This window comes from Tinamus guttatus, unplaced genomic scaffold (assembly GCF_059628265.1).
Source record: "Tinamus guttatus ecotype Peru unplaced genomic scaffold, ASM5962826v1 Tinamus_guttatus_pri_ptg000208l, whole genome shotgun sequence".
Taxonomy (NCBI): Eukaryota; Metazoa; Chordata; class Aves; order Tinamiformes; family Tinamidae; genus Tinamus; species Tinamus guttatus.
Window position 1 is genome coordinate 7,974,599 of NW_028288742.1, and position 16,023 is coordinate 7,990,621.

General features: G+C 41.0%; 1 protein-coding gene across 1 annotated transcript; it reads right to left on the reverse strand.

Annotated features, from left to right (window-relative positions):
• Positions 1 to 4,707: 4,707 nt before the first annotated feature.
• On the reverse strand, positions 4,708 to 13,422 carry LOC104568295 (potassium channel, subfamily K, member 16). The gene is made up of 5 exons (XM_010215186.2): positions 13,210 to 13,422; positions 9,858 to 9,972; positions 9,008 to 9,174; positions 6,345 to 6,510; positions 4,708 to 5,072 (listed from the first exon to the last, which is right to left on the reverse strand). Exons 1-5 carry the CDS (start codon positions 13,420 to 13,422, stop codon positions 4,849 to 4,851), a joined length of 885 nt encoding a protein of 294 aa, XP_010213488.2. The 3' UTR covers positions 4,708 to 4,848.
• Between the last annotated feature and the right edge of the window lie 2,601 nt (positions 13,423 to 16,023).

The following is a 16,023-nucleotide window of genomic DNA, read 5'->3' on the forward strand; positions in this document are numbered from 1 at the left end:
TGGGGAAGCTGCCGCCTCGCCGAGATGCAGAGAGGAAGGTGCTGGGGGGCCGGTCTTCCCACTGTGCGTGGGGTTTTCCTGGGAAGCACGGGAGCACCTTCCCGGACGCTCCTGAGCCGGCTGTGCTGTTGTGATGGGCGGCACTGCCGCCATGTGCCGCTCTGCCCTCTCTCACTGGCGTGAGGAACAAGTCACATCTAGAACATGAAAACTTTCTTTATTTACCGCGTCTTGCTGCAGAACGGGAGATCAAGAGGAAGAAAACCACGCAGAGCTCTGCACAGTGACATTTCCGACCCCGTGCGCGGCCAGGCGGCAGCGTGTGCTCACGCTGTCCTCCGCGCTCGCTGCCAGAAGAGCGACTGCGCTCAGGCAAACAAGGCCGCGCTCCTGCGGCTCGTGGTACCCGCAGCACCGCTCTGTAGCGCGCTCAGCTGGTGCTTCTCCGGGAGGTGCTGATGAGCACAAACTCGTGCGTTTACTGACAAGAGTCAAAATTGGATAGGCAAAGTTAGCCCTCCACAAGACAAGTTCTACTAATTACACTTTGTAGGAAGGACCACTTTCCAGTGGAAAGATGCCTTTCTCAACACATATTTCTAAAACGAAGTTGCTCTGCGTATTACTCAGCTTCAGCTCAGCCTTTCCAGTTATTGATAATTCAGCATTGAAAATCACTGAATTTAGATGACTTTAGATCATTAGGAAAATACACTTTCCATAAACAACATACCAGAGAGAGAAAGGACACAAAGATACTAAAACAGACACATATTCACAGTTTCCTCTTTCATTTAAGATGTAGAAATAGGCATTTTTGAAGTACATTTTTTACATTATAACAGCAATAAAATCAGATAGTTTATGCAAGGCACACTTTTAAATATAACCATGCTGGAAGGTTACTAATTGAACATATAGCATTTAATGTATACACAGAAGATAAATTATGAAAAAAAAAAAAGCAAAGGTGCAAAGGTGGAGCATGGGGTTGGAACTACAAGCAAGAACATTTTCAACTCTAGGGCATTAAGCATATGCTTACTAGAAGGAATTTGAGTAGGAAGAAAAGAGATTAAGATTCACAACAAATCTTTGAAGAATTGTTTAGCATTTTCATGATCTGATTGACTTGATAATTCTCAGAAATGTCACTTTATAGTCACTAAACTGTTTTAAGTTTGAGGAAGATACATGCATGTCAGCCTCCTATTTGCATTCCTTAGATTTAAAGATTGAGAGACTGGCTCAAATACTCGCAGATGATGCAGATGGTGACTGCTGGTGTTTTCTGGAAGGTACCAGTAGGACCAAGGCTGAGGAAAGGGCTTGCAGAGCAGGGCTAAATGAGAAGCATAAGATTGGAAAAACTGTGGTGGAGGAGAAGTGTTGTTTCTTGTCCTGCACTGGGCTGCAGCATGGGCTGTTAAAGATCAGGTGCTTCTTTTCCACACCGCAGAAGAACCCCTGCCTGGGACAGTGGCTGTGCCATAGGTTGCAGAGCTGAATTTGGAAGTGCTGTTTCCCATGTGTCCTGGCTGAGCATCCTGTAGTATCTCCATTCCACAGACTAGAAAAATTGATTAGAAAGGGAGTAAAAGAGCTGCCTTCATGCACTCCTCTTGACTCCTAGCAGGCCCAAGTGATTGCACAGTCCTTTCAACTTATTTTTTATAGCTGGCCATTTTTTCCATTGAGTATATTTTTGGTTAGAGAAAGGGTGCTGGAAAGTCCTTACGCATCCAGGCACGAGAGCTCAGACTGTGATCTCAGTATGAATCCCAAATGAACTGTGATTGCAGATGTGAATGACATTTAGGATCTTCTCTCATCTTGAAAAAAATTACAAGAGTGCTCAGAAGATTTCTGTCACTTGTGTGATACTGGGGAGGTCATCGGTATCTTTTCTTTTCCAGCACGGCTATGTGCTTGACTTAAAGTATCTTTCTGAATCCTCTAACAGGCAGCTTGAGAGATGCAGTAGCTACTTGTAACCTTACTAAAAGCAGCCATAGCAGAAAAGAAAAAAATCAACCTAATCTCACTGTGTTGCTCCTTTGGAAACTCATTATCAGATACAGGAACAATTTACTGGTCAGGTAATAAGAGTTCAAACTCGTAGCTGTCAGCTATCAAGGAAATCCTTAGTAGCAAACACTTTGCCAGTATGTAGTGCATGCTTGGCATATCTGATAAATCTTGTTATCACTTTTTATGGCATGCAAAACAGTGTAAGGTAAGTTGTAGGATCACCTTTAGACTGTTGCAAATTTTATGGTTTGCTGTGACTAGATAAAGTGAGGAAGGCATGGAAAACAGGAAAGGCAAATATAACTGATTAGATACAAAAGTCACTAGAACTTTGTCTTTCACACACATAGGCATAAATTTTTTTATAGTGTTGACATAATACAGTTACAGAATATAGCAATAGTAATGTTGTTACTGAGTGGAAATACAAGTATTATGTCTGAAGGAAAGAGAAGACTCAGAAAGAATGTTTCTCATGAGATCTGCAAAGATACAAAAAGCCAGACGGGACAGACTTGGCTGCTCTCAAGGAAAGAGGCTACAAAGAAAGTCGTTGCACAAACCTATGGGAATAGCTGACGGCAGGGAGGAAGATCAGTGCAAAGACTGAGGAGATAAAATCTGTGAGGTAGGTAGTGGTAAGGCATGAGTGAAATCTTAGATTGGATAAACATGTCACAGTTTTCAAATGAGTCAAATAAATCTGATAGTTGGCATTCTTACATGCCAGCATTCAGACTAGAACAGCCAGGCTCTAATATGCAGGAGTCAGCAACTGGCAAAGAAAACAAGCACCAAGAAAGATGCAAGAACAAGCATCTGTTGTGACTCTTCTCAGAAGTCAAAATCCATCTTAGAAGACATGTGAAAAGAGATTTGTAACCCCCACACAAGTCTCCGCATGTTTTTTGGACACTACCCCAAAGTGAAATATCAAAGCAGTTGCTGAAGGGCTCACATTTGATGTTACCGTCATTCCATCAGCCATACACTAGCCTGGGGCTACTCTGCATGTCCAGCCATATTTCAGTCACATCTTATATTGAAGTTCCACTTGTAAGTGAGCTTTAAAGGGATTAATTAATGGTTAATGTGAGTAATAAACACACTGAATAAATAGCAGCATGTAAGCAATTACAAGCATATTCAGGGAATGTATTTCTGATGCTTGTCTGACAGAACTGCTAACGATTGTTTTATTACGTTTCCATAGTTTAATACAAAGCGTAACAACAGTTTTATATTTTAGTAACAAGCCTGTTGCAAGGCACTTGCATCTCCTTCTTTAGCTTTTCTGTCTCTTTGAAGATGACTTCTGCTACTTCTAGCTTACAATAACTGTAATAAAGTCAAACTCCTTGTTCTCACTGGTGATGCTACATTCATGGCAGAAGACCACATCTAAGCCAGAGCCTATCAGCCTTCTTTAGAGGTAAATGGGCACTATCAGTTCTGCACGGTGTATGGTGAACTGGCCCAAAACAAATGCCATGCTCTAATGTATTTGTGAACCAGCTCGAATTAAGGGAGTCTCCTTGCATTGAGATTTGGTTTAAAGTGCCGCTGCTTTCAAGTGGTTGTGAAATGAACTGAGATAACAACTTGCTCTCAGCTGTCAGTTTGTTCTGAATGGAATTATAACAGTTCAGGCAGCGCCAGATAGACACATAATGTCTGCACAATTACAGAGTATTATGTGTTTTACTCAAGGGACTAAGGAAATGTTATCATTTTATATGTAGGATGAAGGCTGTTAATTTCAGACAATTATCAGATGAAGCCTCCGGGATACTGGTGATGAAGGATGCAGAGAAGGCAGAGATACTGAAGGCCTCCTTTGCTTCAGTCTTTACTGCTAAGGAATCCTGGACTCTGGAGACCAGGGGGTAAGTCTGGAGAAAGGAAGACTTTTCCTTGGTCAAGGAGGATTGAGTTAGATCATTTAGGCAAACTTGACACCCATGGGCCCTGATGGGATGTACCCATGAGTGCTGAGAGAGCTTGCAGACATCATTGCAAGGTCACTTTCAATCAATCATCTTTGAAAGGACATGGAGAACTGGAGAGGTGTCTGAGGACTGGAAGAAAGCTAATGTCACTCCAGTCTTCAAAAGGACAAGAAGGAGGACCCAGGCAGGTTGCCCAGAGTTTTTGTGGAGTCTCCATTCTTGTAGGTACTCAAAAGCTGCCTGGATAAGGGCTGGGGCAACATGCTAGAGGTGACCCTTCTATAGCGGGGTGGAGGAGGGTTGGACTAGATGATCTCCAGGGGTGCCTCCCAACCTCAGACATTCTATGATTCTGTGATTCTTTGGGTGGATATTGTGAGTACCTGGCCATTTCTGTTGATATTTCTCTGAATTTTTGTTTGTTTTCTGTTTGGAAGTGAAGAAAGATTTCTCTACTTGCTTTTTCAACATGAAGCTCTTGATGACAGGTCTCCTCATCTGAGCTGGGAGGCAGCCAGTGAGTGTTTTAAAGACTGCTGACAATCACAACTGAATTCTAACAAAAAGAAAAAGGATAGTAATTAATTACTTCAGGGAAAGTTGCCCAAGGGTATTGTTGAGTGAGAAATGCTGAATGAAACCTGGGACATATATATATATATATATACATTTTACCATGAGTGGCACCTCTTTGGACTGGCAGATGCTTTTGCAATGTGTTGGAAATTTCCAAGCATCTGAAATATTTCCTCCTTAGGAAGTTGTTCACAGTCTGTGGTTTAGTCCTTTGTCCATAAGGCTTGTTTAGTGTGAGATGTAGAGATGGGAAATGTTGCTCTTTCAACGCTGCTTTCTGGGTACACCTTGCTCAACCAGGTATGTGGATGCTTGGCCCATCAGATTCCTCTTCCAACTTCGTGGCAGCTCCTTCTGCCAAGCCTAAGTCAGGCTTATGCCACTTAAGCTGAAGAAATTTTTCCATCATGTCAGCTCCCACGTTGAAGACCAGAGCCAGCCAGGCCAAACCAAAAACAATCCAAATTGCAGTTAGGCTCCTGTACACTGGGATATAGTGCTTGTTGGGGTCTGTGCCTGAAAAATCCAGGAAACTCAGAATATTAATCATCTTAGCTGCTTTTGGACAAGCAGACAACATACCCAAGATTTCAAGCATACACACACACGTGAACTCACACGTGTGTGCGCTCATACACACATGAACACACACTGCTCCCTGCAAAGAGGTATGTTTAACAAGCTTATATGATCTATGGGCATCCTTTTTTAATTTTCTTTTCTTTTCTTTTCTTCTAAATTTCAGGTAAGCCTAGAACAGCTGTCATCAAATCTCCGAATTGCAGGCTTCTGGCACTGACAAAGGAAAAAAATTATCTCAGTGAAGTAATGATTATTTCTGTAGTGTGATATACCTGAGTACAAGGTCCAAAAACACTTGGAGAACGTTACTTGGGAAATGCAGCCATTTTAAGTATGTGGATATGAGAGTCTGTAACCCCCCAGGCTGGTATTTTCACAAAATGGGCACTCAGTGCAGCTGGATATAAGCAGGATCATCAGCGCTGCAGCTGTCCATTTAGTGTCTCTCATCCAGATCATCATGTTACCTGGATTCAGGATGGCCTGGGCTTGTTCTCTCCTTTCAGGATGTAGGAGAGAAGAGCTATCTCTCGTGAAGTAACATCCTGGTGTTCTGAATGAGTAAGTACACTATATGTCCTGTATTAAAAGCATTAGTTTAAATAAGCTGATGGAAAGATAGTCTCTCACATGTCTCTCTTTCTGTGTCTCAGCATAGATCCCTGAAAACTGTATACTGCTGCTGGAATTATTTTCTTTCACAGACCTCCCAGAGCTGTGACTAATATTATCCCTACTGTAACTGCTGAACATTTTATATTTGACCCTTTCTTGTTGGGAATGGAAGGCAGTATCTGAAACAAATCATTGTTAGGAGAGCACTGGCTCTTACTATCAAGACAAACATTTCACTTATACTCCATCTATCTCCCATGGATCACATCCATACCAACTTGGCCATACTTACTACTTACAAGGAGTGTTCAATGTCATTTATGAAATGAGTTTAGTGAGTCTCAACTTAGCTGTCAAGAGACACGTATCTTTGTCATAAAATACATTATTTCATTATTAGCAGTCTGCTTCAGCTGTATCTTGTACCAGGTACATAATGGTACAAGAATAGGTATGGTGGTATAGAATAAGTGTCTATGCTGTCTATACTTAGGTTCATATTGGAGTAACTAATTTCAACAAAGTTCCTCCCACTGGAGTGAGGATGCAGACAGACACATAAAATTCATCCATGTTTGCTCTTGTTATTACCTACTACATAGTCCCCAAATCCAATGGTGCTGAGGGTGATAAAGGTGAAATAAAAGCCTTCTCCATAGCTCCAGCCTTCTACATAACTGAAGACCAGGGGTGGAAACACAAGAAAAAGCAAGGTCCCAGTGGTCAGGAAGATGGCCATTGCCAGTGTCTGAAAGACCTGCAAGAGAAAAGGAAGATGGCAGCTCAGCAGCACTGCACATGTGTTCACTGGAAACTGCTGGTTTTGTTTTGCTCTTGGATCACAAACCTTCTACTGCTGGGAGCAACAAACAAGAAAGGAAAAATACACCCATGCATCCAGGCACTGCAGGCTGACCTCTCCGGTTAGGATGCACATACGTACTGGAGCTCATCACGAGTCCAAAAAAAAAAATTTCAATTATTGAAAAAAGTGGGTTTTTTATGCTTTAAGCAATCATTTTTTAAAGTATGTTCAAGACACATTTCCAAATTTACTATAGCAGTCATAAGAATTAAATGCTTACTTTACATTTTCAGTTCAAACTAAGGTGCTCTTACAGTCACTTGGCTCTAAGAACACAGTCCTTTAGGAAAAGTGCCAAATATTGCATAACTCATGATACAAAGATTGGCAAGAGCAAATTAGGATTTTCTTCACCATTGCTGCTTCCAAAGATTTATTAAGTGCCTTGCAAGAGCTCAGCCAAAAATATGTTTGAATAAAATCTAAGTGAAGTTGGTTTGCCTGCTTTTATTTTAAACTTAGAAGCATTTGGAGCAGAGCTTTTTTTTGATTTTTTCTTCTGTCAGCACGAGGTAGATCTGTGTTTTCCAGTACAAGTCTGCCTTTTGGGAGATGTTTAGAGCAGCTACGTTACAGCACATGTTGCTGCATTAGTTAGTACGCAGAGCAATCAATGGGTCATGACAGAGGAATGGCCTTGCAGTTTGACCTAAGGATTGAGGAGCAGGACCTCAAAGGTTCCCAGGGAACTCACTCAGGACTAGCTAACTCTTGACTAGTGATGTGTGGTCTGACACAAGCTCATTGCAATCATTTAAAAATGTCCTTATCAGCATTTGAACCAAGTATGATGTGTGCTATGAATGCACTTACTGTGACTTGATGAAAAATCAAATCGCTTGGTTTATGAAATGGGAAGTCCAGGTAATATTTTTTTTCTTTCCCTCTCTACATTATCTCCTACATAAAAATGATCCAGTGAGTTAAAAGTTGAAAAACTTGGTTTGAACCTACTGGGTGACTTTGACAAATCACTTCTATACTATGTACCTTGTCTCTGCAGCTGTATAATGATATGAACTTGATTTGCAAAACATTTTGAGAGTTACTGATGGACGTTCTAGAGTTGAATTCTGTTCTGATTTAGTTTACTGGATAAGTGTGATAACATTTAATTAGACAGTAAATTTTGCATAAAACTTTATATTAAAATGTTCAATATTACTTTTTCAACTGGCATTTAAGAACCTTCTGGTAAAAACACATAAGGTAGAGGGAAGTGTAAGTCAGTGTAAGTCACATCAACTGTAATTAATTACTGAAATATCGTTACTGAACTGCCTTTGAAAGAAGACAAACCAATTCCCTGGGAGAGGCTTCCCAGAGTGAGCAAGCAGTTAAAGTTCCCAAACTCCACCTGATCATGGAAATTCTGCCAGAAAAGAGGTGTTAATTCAGGGGTGAAAAACAATCACATCCCTCAAGTACCCTCACAAATCTCAGGAAAGATGCAGCTATACGAACGTGAAGTGTAGAGCTGCCTGTATCTGGGGAACAGACATGGGTTATGCAGCAAAATAACTTGTTATTCATATGAATTGAATCAGCATTTGATAGTAACTCATATAGATTTGCCAGCAAATCTTTAACAGTGTAGATAAAGAATACAGAGATTCAGAGATTTCACAAGTGTGAAAGAGAAAAAAAGTATATGCCAAAACTCTGAAGTGTTTTGGGATGTTTTGACGTGACATTCAGGATCGTTACCACAAACATATCTGATATTCCCTTTCCTTAAAGCAATGGGTCATTCATGGAATCTTTACTCAGAAATGTCTACTAACTTCATAAATCACTTTTAAGCATTTTATACAATCACTGTTTCCCTTATTCCAATACATCTGGATTATCTTTGTGACTCAGCAATAAACTATAACCAAGGAGAAGGCATATTTATTTACAATTCAATATAGGAAAAGGAAGGAAGTGATAAATTGCTGACACAATCTGGGAAAGTAATTCAGGTCAGGTTAATAAGGCCAATAAAAATAAGTTGTCCTTGCACAGTGTAGAGCTAGATTCTGAGCTAGATAGTACTGTAGATAGGATGACCTTGATTCAGCAAAGTGTGTATGTGCGTGTATTCCGCTAAGGTCAGCAGAGCTCAAAGACCCTGCTCAAAATTGAGACTGTGCTTGCTTAACAGTTTTGTTGAATCAGGGTCTAAAAAGGCAAATCTGGACTTCCTCAGGCAAAAGAAAATTGCTTTAAAGTCATCTTGTTTAAATATGTCTTTTTTTTTTGCATAGAGAGGTTCATGTGGTTGCTGTGATTTGGAGGATGTGGGCACACACAGTGACACTTAGCCTAACAGCAGGACTACCTATCTGAGAAAACAGCTTTCCTCAGTTTTAAAGCAATGGAAATTAATGACAAATTGACACTGTACCTGAACACGGCCTGACTTGTGCACCCATCTTTCCAGAGTAATGAGATGAGCGTTGAGTCCTTTCCCCAGCTGATTAAGGAAGGCCAGGTTGAGCGGCACTCCAAACAAGGCATAAAACACACAAAACACCTGCCCTGCCACTGTGCTGGGGGCCAAGTTTCCATAACCTGGAAGAAAATAAGGAAAACCAGCTACCCAAAAAGGCTTTACAGTTAGTCTTCAGGCTATCATGAGATCTTTCAAGGCTTCATGGAATCATAGAATCTATATGTTTAGAAAATACCTTCAGGACCATCAAGTCCAACCATAAGCCCATCACCACCATGCCTACTAAACCATATCCCTAGGTGCCTGATCTGCACAGTTCCTGAACATTGCAAGGGACAGTGACTCCACCACTTCCATGGGCTTTACCAGGGAAGTTCCAGTGCTTCACCACACTTTTAAGCCTCAACAACTTGGAGGCCACACTGAAGTCTACAAATTGCCATAGCTTCTAATAGAATCCTATGCATTCGTTGCAATTAGCAGAACACTGAACATGAAAAATACTAATCTTAAACACTACTCCAATCTTCAGCAGCTCCCTGGTTTTGTGGGCAATGCAACTCAGTGCTTCAAAGCAACCTGAAGATGTTTTGTGCATGTACAAAAATCATACTACATATTCCAAATAGGCACATGGCCAGTTTTGCAAGTGCAGTACACTCCAAAATAACAATAACAGGTAACTGATGACAAAATGCAATGTGCAGTAGCAAGAGTATTCTGTCCAACAATGGTACATTTTTGCGGCTTTGCTGGGCAGCTGGAGGAACCCCTATTCTTGAGGAGAAAAAGCATACCTTACCTATAGTAGTAACAACAGTTCCTGCAAAGAAGAAGGAGTTGCCAAAATCCCAGTTACTGGGATTGGTAGAATTTCCTTCTGGGTTGACTCCTTTTTCCCATGCTTCCATGAGCACCTGAAGCAGAAAAGGCCAGAGAAGCAAAGATGAGCAACCCATTAGACCAAGTCAGAAGCAATAGCAGAAAAGACAGAGAAGTAACTATTGCTTTTGATCTTAAGCAAGCATTACAATACGCAGTGAAGACAACAGGTTAGACTTGGTCTAGAAGGACTTTGGAGGGGTCTTGTGCTGGCACGGGAAAGTTCTGTGAAATAGAGCTGGCTGGGAAATTCAACCCTCTGACTTGGAGAACTGCCTACTGAGGTAGGATCAGTTCCATTATTAGTTGAAAGCTGAAGGGAAGGGACTAGAGGGAGTGCCCCAAATGATCAAACTAGGAAAATAGGTGAAGTGATGGCATTAAAACAAACAAACAAACAAGAAAACCCGCAGTTCTTCTTCTCTCCTTCCCTACTTGTAACTCTCCCGTTCCAATTCTAAATTTGGGCATGTGTAAGTGTATGTTTGTGCTTGGGGGAAGGGTATTGGGAACACGCCTACTTCTAATCCCTCCGTGCTCCAGGTAAGCATGAGTGTGGATGAGCTACAGTTTTTTCTAGCTATGGTTTCTCAGCATCAATCAATACCAGGCTTCTAGTCTCAAAGACTAGCTAATGAAATTTTTTCTGCCATTCCAGGGAGTTCTTACCAGAGGACCAGAACTATTGTGTGGAGGTACAACTCCTATTTATATATTAAATACCCTGTCAGCCACCTTAGTATTGACTGTGTTCCCAGCCCTCTCTGAGGATTCTTCTGAAGGAGAACTGGGTGCCTTCTGCTCACAGTCTGGGTGAGGTTTGGAGAATCTCCTGGTCTGATACATATCTGCTTTGAAGTCTGGCTCACATTTGCAGAATGGTTGAATGAATTACTTGTGAATTCACAGTTGTTGTCTTCCAGGTACTCTTGTATGATGCAAGTTTAATAGCTAATGTTTCTCCTTAATTAACAATTCCTACAGCATTGGTTAACTCCATCAGACACTTATCTGATGTTGGGCATCTTGTCACATGTGATCTCATGACAGTTGTGCTAACAGATTTTCTTTTTAATAGCACAAGGAACCTTATACTATTCATTAAAAGCCTGTCCTTAAAATGGGAAGAAATTGAAAGATCAAATTATCTGAAGATGACTATTTTATTTGCTGGTTAGAAATAATACTCAGAAGCTACTGTGGTGTGAGTCATTTGAAATTTCTGAAACAATCTCAGGTTCAATTCATCCATGTAAGGAACAATTTTCAGTTCTCTCCATTTCAATCCACACAAGCTCTGAGGTGCTACACCTACATCATGTAAGCCAGAAGGCAAGAATAAGGCAGTGTTAAATATTGAACACTTCAGACATTCCGACAAGACAGATTTCTCTTAAGCACAACGTCAGGGGAGAGGTGGCAGGCTGAGGCGCAGGAGGATAATTCCTGAACAAGCCCCTGCTTGGAACACAGACCAGTATCGTGCCTCCTACCACCTTTCTGTCTACAACTCAGACTGGAGTTAGGGCTGAAGTGCTAACAGAATACCTGGTGAATGGTTGCTGGGCATTTGCAGTTGTCTTTGGGACCAGAAGGAGCTAGTAAGTAAAAACAATCTGCTATGACCTGCACTAAAAGTGTGAGGTCTGCATAAAGCTGTAAGCTGTAAAGTGTGGAGTGAGCAGCAGCTGCCTGTCATTCTTGCATCTGTCCCTGTCCCAATACACATAGCAGGCTCTTGTTGTAGTAGACAAGGATTTGGCCCTCTCAGTCACTATTTATATTGATTGCCTTAGGTCTGAAAAAAAACATATGGGCAAGACCAAAAAAGCTCATTTAAAAAGACTCCTCTTAAATAATCAATTCAGATTACGGGCAAAGAAAGAAAAGAATTTGTTTCAGGCAAAATCAAGTCAAAGGTTAATAAATTATAAATTCAAACTCTATTACTACTACTAATAGATATGCAAAAATAAGCCATATATGATTTTCAGATTCTAGAATTCAGGTTTAAAGCACTAGCAGTAAGAAAAGACATTGTATCCTTGTCAACTAAGTAAATTGAATGTGATGGCAGAGTCTCACCATAGTACCATTACTGTTGCTTCTCTCACTACAACTTGTGGCATGCTGAATGAGCCTCTTTTACATAGTGAAAAGCTACAGAGACAATTGCTCCACAGCACTAGTTTTAGAGGTAGAGCTTTAATGTAGAAAAAATTCTATTCATTATTACTAGCAAGAGCTGGACAAATTTCTAAAGAGGCATTATAAATGACAGGGAAGTTGGAGCGTTTACACTCACAGCTCCCTTGAGGATTAAATGTAATTACTTTGAAGTTTGGTGCATTGTAGTTGATAATCTGGTGCCCTCCGACGGTTTTGTCTGGAACAGCAAAAAGTGAAATATTTTATCTAATTCAGCTGAGACTCAGCAAAATGCAGTTGTCTGAGTAGCCCAACTGCACTAATAAACACTGGAGCAAGAGGCAGGAAAATTTGGATACATCTGACTTTCCACACCTTAGTTTCTAGTGTACCGGAGATTGAACTAAACCTTTTATTCCCATGAAGTATCCCAGTCTGGTTTAGAATGAGAATCAGAATTTTCTACCATCATTACCACAAAGACAATGAAATGACAGGTAATATTACCAACTGGTGTATTCGAGAAATGCAGGCACATTTTGGAGCATTTAAATTCTTGAAAACTTTAGATATCTTCTGGATAACGACAAAAGTTTCCCAAGTCATTTATCACAGGATTAGACATCAGAACACTGTACTTGTAGAAAGAGGTTCAGACACTTTCTGTTCTCTTTATGATTTTCACTAATTGTTTGCTTAAATCCATTTACAGAATCTAGGCTCTTTGCTGATCAGAAGCATATACCTTGGCAGGAGCCCTCTGAGAGCAGTGCAGACCGGCATCCCGTGTGGGGTGGTTTAATGACCTGCCAGAAACAGAAACGTTTACACCCCAGCTCTGTGGCTGGAGAAGTTTTGAGCATGAAGCAAGTGGTAATTCAAGGATTCCTGTCTAATTCGTGCAATCCTAGAATGATAGGGTATTTCTATAATAATACCAAAAAGGGTTTTATATATCATCTCCAGCCTTTTTTGAGGAATATATTTAAATGCAATTGAAGATGTCATTCATCCTCAAACCATGCTGAGCAAGACTTCTTTATTACGCATTAAAAATGATGAAGAAAAAGACACAGCTCATGCTGCTCTGGAAATATAGGACCACTGTAGGCTGTTCCTCTTACCTGTACAAACTGCTCCAGGGCTTGCCTGTCCAGGCACGTGTAGTTCTGCAGGAATTTGAGCTTCTCCAGCTGGAACTGGTCCCGAGAATGGGCCTCTGCTTGCTTCTCCAGCAGCTGGAACACCATAGCACCCAGGAGGAGGTAAAAGAGATATCCCAGGACCAGCAGCAGAGTCCAGCTGATCTGCTGCCTGTGCAGGGTGAGGAGGGCCATGCTGCTGCTGCGGCTCTGAGGTCCCTGCTCAGTCCTTGCTAAGTTACTGTTCCAAGACACCCTCTAGTCAGGGCACCCAGCAATCACACTCCCATGTTCCTGGTACTGCTGCAGGGTTTTTTTTTAACAGAATGTACAGGCATCAGGCCTGTGCAAAATGAGACAATTACAGACAAATTTTATCTCTCTTCTTTACCCCTCTTCTTTATCAAAAAACAAACAAACAAAAACTTCTTTATCCAAAATAAATGGACAGCATTTACCCTAATAACAATGTGAATCACAATATTTTGCTCTTATTAAAACATCTCTTATCCAGAGATCCCAATGAACTGAATGACGCTTGACACAAGCCCCCTGAGGTAGGTAGCATTTTCCAGGCTGGGATGCTGAGGTAAATAGGTGGTTTAATGTCTTACGCAGGGTGACAAAAATGTAGAGCCAGGAACAGACTCTCTAAGTCTTGACTAGTAAAGCCTTACTCTAAGCACTAGACTTTTGTACAGCAAAACACTCTAAACTCTCTAATTACAGTAGACTCCCCAGAACACAGAAGAGTATGGAGCTGAATAAGTGTTATAGTCAATAGCTGCTGTCTGTACCATACAAACATTGGTGGCAACAGTGAGCACAGCACGATGAGGTTCATAAGCATCCTGAAGGCAGCCGGGTCACAAGACAGCTTCTCTTTCTTTCTTAGCCCTAATCTGTTCAGTCCCCTCACTGCCTGGCTGCTGGTCCTTAATTCTTTGTCAGATGGTTTCACACTTGGAAAAATCCTTAGTCCATTGAGTTAGGGAATGAACCGCTCTCATATTTGCCGCTTTTGCTCTTCATGTTGTCCCTTTATCCAATGCATAAGGAGAAGGAGGGCTAAAGGTTAATCGTTAGCTAAACAAGTACCACAGACTCACTCATGGGAGCCTTAATGATTTTCATACACTGAAAATGAGCTGGGGTTGCATATCTTTCTTTAGGAACATCCGTATGGCTTCTTCATTAGTGGTATCCATGTCAGACTGCCTCTCAAAGAAAGTGCACACGCAGCAAGGAAACAGTGTGGCTGGGGCTGCGATTTTGCTACCAAATTCCTTCCATATTAAAAAGTTCTAGATACAGATATCCTTCCTTTGCTTAATATTCAGGATTGTTTTTCTCTTGCTTCCAAATGAAAAACTGTTTTTACTCATATCCATTTATGGGAAAACTGTGGACCTGCTATCCTCGCGTAAGGTCAGACATCTCCACCCAGAAGAAGGCTGGCAGCAGGAGGCCAGTTGTCACTCTGTAAAGTGACACATATTGTGGAGAACACCTAGTAGATCACCCTGGTCTTTTGGGTTTGGGGTGGCTCTGTTGTTGCAACTAGGGGGCAGGAAGGGATTAGTAGAGAAATGCAACATGCAAGACTCAAGTTAAAGTTTTGGTGCTCTGTTGATTCTTTTAGCTGATGTAAAACCTAGCTAGAAGCCATAGTGGAATAGATAATATTGACCTGCAGCAGCATTATAAAGCAAACTACTCTGAAGCAACTGAGATGTCAAACCCACTCACCACTGATGGCAGACCTGGTGGCCTGTGTGAAGAGCACCACTTACTTTCAGAGATTCTAGCAAGAGATTGACAACCATGAATGAAAGGTACAACCTGTTCCATACTCTGTGAAATGTGATTGGTAGATGGGCCTGGGATGTTTGCATAATTTCCTGTCACACTGCTTGCCACAGGTGAGACATCTAGGCATTTCTTCTGTTGCAGTAATGGGACCTACTTCTGCCAGTTCAGGAGAGTGCCAGCCTACTGATTTTCTGGAACAAACGCAGACACATTCAGAGAGCATCTGATGGGCTGAAACAGTCCCTCTGGCTCTTAGAGGTATCATGATTAAAGGTAACAAATCATTAGGTAAATTATTAATGAACAATTATATCAGTGAATTTTTCAGGTTCAGGTTTAATTGTAGGATCTTAATATTCTGAGAGTTTTGTAATCTGTGTGACTAAACCTGTTAATAGGTGTTTGCTGCTGTACGTCACTTTAGAGGAGAATCCTATTTGTTTGGCCAAGGGTGATTCCTAGTCACCTATCAGAGAAGGTGTTATCATCTTTACCATTACTATTATTTGAAAAGCATTTCAAAAATCAGGCAACAAAAATCAATTAATGGGAAATAAAACATAACAGACAGCTGGAGGAACCTGCAAAGGACACACAGAATATGAGATAAGATATGTTCTGCAGCTGTTTTTGTAAGCAGTGTTTTCTGCAGAAAGTAGCAAAAAAAAAAAAAAGAAGAAAAAAACAATTGTATGTGCAAGTGAAAATGCAGAGTAGATCTGCAGTTAAGGACAAACTGCTTTCCAGCTGAATGCTCTTACAGATAAGTGTAAGGGCAAAATTATGAAGTGCACATTGAAGAAAGTATTTTCACAAACATGCACAGTTCCAAACAGCTAACTAGAACAGTGTGCACTCAAGATGTTAAACAACAATCAGTAAGGGCTGATACCAATATACTTACTCCCATGGAAAAGCTACAGAAATATATAGCAGTAGATTTCAAAATATAAAAATTATCAATATTCTGTTTGCAAAGTTTTT